This window comes from Hordeum vulgare, chromosome 5H (genome assembly GCF_904849725.1).
Source record: "Hordeum vulgare subsp. vulgare chromosome 5H, MorexV3_pseudomolecules_assembly, whole genome shotgun sequence".
Taxonomy (NCBI): domain Eukaryota; kingdom Viridiplantae; phylum Streptophyta; class Magnoliopsida; order Poales; family Poaceae; genus Hordeum; species Hordeum vulgare.
In genome coordinates, this window is record NC_058522.1 from 423995409 (window position 1) to 424000356 (window position 4948).

Sequence of the window (4948 nt, forward strand, 5' to 3'; positions counted from 1 at the left end):
AAATTGGTTCATGGTTAAAAGAATAGAATAATTAGTACTCGGAAATAAAGATGGACATCAACATACAGGTCATGAGCCAATCCAAACGACCATTGATAGCATTAATTAACGGACTGGAATGTTTGTATATACAAAAGCGGCCTTTATATATACAAAAGCAGCCTTTATATATAAAAACCCTCCGTCCAAGCTCAGACGACCAGTAGCCACTGCCGCTAATTATGTTTACTCTCTCTAGAGAACAAACCAACTGTGCTCAAGGAAAATGATGTAGTGATGGCCAAAATTTGTCAAAAAATAAATGTGGTCAAGGCTAAACTGGACCAACTCCTCCTACAAACTGGGCTGCCTCAGCTTCTTCAATTTGATATTATGAAGTGGTGAAAACAAAAGACGGCTGGTCTAAATGACAAGTACACATATTTATTTAATCAATTATGCACCTTAATAAAATAATAATTGAACATCATCAATCCACAAAAGTGAGGGAACAGAATGTATGGCAATAAGCATAATTTAAGAATAAGCCACTGAAACTGAGTTGATCACCAATATACATTTTTTACATTAGTTACACACCAAGTTAAAAGCAGGTACCTCACAATACTAACAAACTGTAAATCTTACTATTTGAGGAGCTCTTCATATGATTAGCAATACCTACATGTATGTACATTTGATTCCAGCAAAGTCACTATCTCCATGTGCTTCAAGATGGGCCTGACTGTGGAGATGGTGCTTCTGGTAATGGTGGTGAGCGCGGGCCATTTGGTTGTCAGCTCGCTGTCCTCAATCACAAGCATGTTTCTCGTGTTGATAGGGACGACCTCCTCTAATGTGCATCACCTTTACAATAAATTAAGCTTCCGAGTAACTGAGATTAAACTGCACTTTAATACTTATGGTAGTTAAGCTGCAACCTTGTTGTGTTAGGCTGCGTGTGCGGCAAGTTACGTGAAAATGAAACATAGGAGTATTTGAAGTAAATCTGTAAAATTTGCCTTGCGGCTCGTGATTAATTCTAATTTGAGAGGTCCAGAGGTTCACTCTATGGAAAAATTAAGATTGCAACACAATATTTGCTGCATATACCCTCAGGTAAAAATGAAATGATTAATGCAAAGCATGTCTTACTGTCGATCAAAACAAACAAACACAAAATTCTGCTAACAAATATGCAGGTTTGGCGTGAATACAACTTATTTTATTTCAGGCCAAATAAAACTATAGACGATCATGTATGTTTCACAGAAATAAATCAGGCCAAATTAAACAACAACACGATCATTTAATAAGCAAATTACTAAAACTCACTTCTAGGATTTATAGTTAGATTTGTAGGAAAACATCATATGAATCTTGTCTTATCTATTTAAACATCACCGGTCAATTGTGAGGTCTTCTGTCATACATCACGGACCATGTAACTGAAGGAACTTGTGCATATAATGTACTCCAAGCAGCTAACTATATGGCCATGGCCAAACGATTTAGTGTCTCACTTTATGATCTACCAACATAACAGTACTTAATACACAATTAAATGTCAAATGTATGAAAGAATATTCAAAGTTTAGTCATCTTAATAATAAAGAAAAGGAAGAATGCTTAGATACACTACATGTAGACAATCAGAGGTATTCAAAAGAACGTACGGGTAATTAAAATCTGTAGCTCATGTTAATAATAAAGAAAATGAAGAATGTTTCTATATCTATCTCATATGTAGACAATCACAGGTATTCAAAAAATCTATAGCTCACAGACATTGATTCAAAAAATAAGGTCAAAATGCACACCACAAGTCCAAAGTTGGTAGCTAAAAGTACAAGTCATGTGTCAAGTGAAAAAAATATTCAGTAAGCATCAAGCCTTTTCATCTCTAAGAGATGCTGCCAGCATTGGTCACTATATTACGTTTGCGCTGCTGTTTAAGTAACTACTAAGATCACAATGACAGCTGAGGATCAATACCTATTTTTACATCAGATGTGATCCTTACTCGAGAAATTCTTCCAGAACCTATTAAAATTAAACAAAATATATTTTACACCGAACATATTCAGATTTTAGAGTGGGAAAATACAGCGTAACACATAGCAAACTTGTGATATAAATTGTTCTGCATCTGTGTGCCAAAGGAAGTGGAGCGAATTTTTGGTCAATGATATGGAATGGTCACCAAGAGATACTTCACCAATGTCCTCCAGCACCTGAACCTGGATATATTGATTCTTGGAAGGTACCAATGTCCTATAAAAAATGAACAAAAAGTGTGGTAATTGTGTTTCATCCCCCAAAAGCAAATGAAACTCCAAATATACATACCAGTGTTAAATCTATGTCCAGCTCTAAGATATATTACTTAATGGCTGAAGAGTGGCTCCTGAAGTATTCTTTCTCTGAAAATTCGAGCTTTTCTTGTATTTCATGAGGAAGAACATGGCCAATTTTCCATCTAAAACTCCGAATAGTTTCTACTGGTTTCAGAAAAAGAAAAAAAGTCCTAAACAACAGCAGGAGCATAGGACCTTCAACTTTATTCCATAGGGAGTCGTCCTCACCCAGTTGAAGCTAGCAAGCACCTCAAAAAGCATACATACCTTGCGACGTCTATGGTGGCAGCGAGGTGGGGGGGGGGGGGTAAAAATCTTACAGTTGACGGATTAGGATCAAGAATCCTGGGAATCAGTCTTTTAGCTCCATCAGAAAACCAAGAGGGACAAGTAAACTGAGCTCCAGAGATCTGTCAAGCAAAAGAGGGTAAATGCAAATATACATCCAGTAATATCGACACTTATATATTTACTTATTCCTTCTATATTACCTTTTTATAAAGGGCCGAGACGTTGTCATCCTCAAAAGGCAGATATCCAGCAAGCATCACAAAAAGAATTACCCCACAAGACCAAAGGTCTGCAAACGCACCATCATAGCCCTTATCTTCAATAACCTAGATATTGGGTAGCATTAGAATATAAGCATGTTCATTCCTGGTTAAAACAGAATCACTGCAAATGTATAAGGACTAGTTACCTCAGGAGCAACATAGTTCGGTGTCCCACAGGTAGTATGTAGTAACCCATCAGCCTGTTGAGTTGAAGTAATCAGAGGTTATAGTTTAATATGTTAGATGACATCAACAGAAACTACAGAAATGCAATGCCTCGTGTGATCTTCAAGATTGTTTATGTGTTATTACCTTCGCCTGCTCAGATATCGCACTCAAGCCAAAGTCTGAGACTTTGAGGTTCCCAGCAGTATCAAGCAATAAATTCTCTAGCTGGCATACATAAAACATCCATTTGTCAGTTTCATGTTTTTCTAGACCAGATACTTAAACTGGAACCAAGGGGTTGAGTGGTTGGTGCTGTACCTTCAGATCTCGGTGGTATACACCCCTGCTATGGCAATAATCAACATCGCTGATGAATTGTTGAAAATATCTGCATGCTTCATCCTCCTTCAAGCTCCCACGGGCGGCCTGAATATGAAGTTAGTAGAAATCAATAAAGGTGTCATTTAAAAAGAGCCATATAGTGTAGTCATATAACAAGGTTTCAAGTGGTGTGCTGCTAAACTCCCATCACAAAGAAATAAGAAACAAGGGATGCAGTAGTAGTACGAACAATGATGTCATGGAGCTCTCCACCCGTAACATACTCCAGAACGATGAAAATTCTTGCCTTACTTCCCATCACCTGTTATAGTGGAGTCAAAATAGTTAGTTATCGATTGTGGTCTTGAATGTAAATATTTCTAATGTAAATGCCAAAGGTTGGTCTTTAGTCATTACCTCATGCAGGCGGACGACATTGGGGTGCTGTATCAGCTTCATCATACAGATTTCTCGTCTAATCTGCCACAAGAGTTCAGAGCGGCGTCAACATCAAGGTAGAGCACAAAGCTGTAAGCTACCTTTCTTGACTATATTTAGAATGAAATACAGGAGCTCCTCGCCGCCGACTTCCTGGGGCCCAAGATGCAAGGCAGCGTCCGGCTCCAGCTCGTCTGCCTCGCCGCCGTCCTCCTCGGCGCCGGCGCCATGCCGCGTCCGTCAGCAATCGTGCTCCATGCTCCGGTCGCCTGCCTTCCAGATCCACCCCCTGAGCACCACTTCAAACCGGATCCAGCGAGATCCGGCAGGTAATCGCCGTCCGGGTCACTGCAAGGTCGCGGGGCGGGGCAAGAGCCAGGAGGCGGCTGACGACGCACGGGGCATGGCAGGAGGTGGGCGGGGCAGGAGGCGGCCAGCGGCGCGCAGGGCGTGGTAGGAGGTGGATGTGGCGGGGCGGAGCGCCACGAGGGCGAGGCGAGGTAGATCGTGGCTGCATTTTTCCCCTCTGTAGACCGTACCAGTTTGATTTAGAGTGCGGGTTGATTTCGATAAATCTCAGGGGCTTTTTTGCAAAACAACCACGATGGACGACCAGAAACCGTATTTGCTTTATTATTAGGGAGAGATTTCCCTTGCTTAAATTACTACTGCTCTACTTGTTACATACTTTTTGCTACAACTGCCATTGTTACTTCGCTAGCACTACTATCATACTACGATGGTACTATTACTATTACTGTGATATGACTAATAACTTGCTACAAGAAAGCTATTTCTAAGGTGTGGTTGAATTGACAACTCAATAGCTATTTCTGGTATATATATTGAGTTGTCAATTCAATCATCACACTTCCGAACTGCATGCCCAACGTTTGTGCACTGCATCCTTGTACTGTGCATACTGCAATGCTTTTCGAGAGAATTGCTGGAGAGTTTTGCGGTCTGCCCATGAGTTATGTGTGCAATCAAGTTTTATGTGATGATTTAATTTGTTTCTGGATGCGAGATGACCTTTATTATTTGGAATTTACCAAAAAACACTAAAATCTGCGCAAATCGAGCCACGTGTGGGCGAGATTTGTTCTGTTCATTCGTGTTCGTGTCCGATGC

At 40.3% G+C, this 4948-nt stretch overlaps 1 protein-coding gene across 8 annotated transcripts; it reads right to left on the bottom strand.

The window, feature by feature from the left end:
- Positions 1 to 515: 515 nt before the first annotated feature.
- Positions 516 to 4247, bottom strand: LOC123395007 (CBL-interacting protein kinase 3-like). 8 transcript variants are annotated; one of them, XR_006609637.1, is made up of 9 exons: positions 3797 to 4247; positions 3630 to 3701; positions 3377 to 3484; positions 3203 to 3283; positions 3037 to 3090; positions 2828 to 2953; positions 2329 to 2746; positions 2183 to 2253; positions 516 to 2022 (listed from the first exon to the last, which is right to left on the bottom strand). XR_006609637.1 is itself a non-coding variant. In XM_045089916.1 (8 exons), exons 2-8 carry the CDS (start codon positions 3839 to 3841, stop codon positions 2561 to 2563), a joined length of 672 nt encoding a protein of 223 aa, XP_044945851.1. In that variant the 5' UTR covers positions 3842 to 3859; positions 3948 to 4034; the 3' UTR covers positions 516 to 2560. The 8 variants fall into 8 exon arrangements, 1 of the variants encoding a protein (XP_044945851.1); XR_006609639.1 differs by having other exon boundaries at positions 516 to 846; positions 1975 to 2022; positions 2183 to 2746; XR_006609638.1 differs by having other exon boundaries at positions 516 to 874; positions 1975 to 2022; positions 2183 to 2746.
- Positions 4248 to 4948: the final 701 nt, after the last annotated feature.

What these genes read in the sequence shown, in the direction of transcription:
- LOC123395007 (XM_045089916.1), bottom strand. Translation starts at nt 3,841, where the DNA reads ATGATGAAGCTGATACAGCACCCCAATGTCGTCCGCCTGCATGAG. An exon ending in GAGAGCTCCATGACATCATT is followed by an intron (nt 3,485 to 3,629) that starts GTTCGTACTACT and finishes CTTCATATTCAG; the next exon opens with GCCGCCCGTGGGAGCTTGAA. An exon ending in TCTCGGCCCTTTATAAAAAG is followed by an intron (nt 2,747 to 2,827) that starts GTAATATAGAAG and finishes TTTGCTTGACAG; the next exon opens with ATCTCTGGAGCTCAGTTTAC.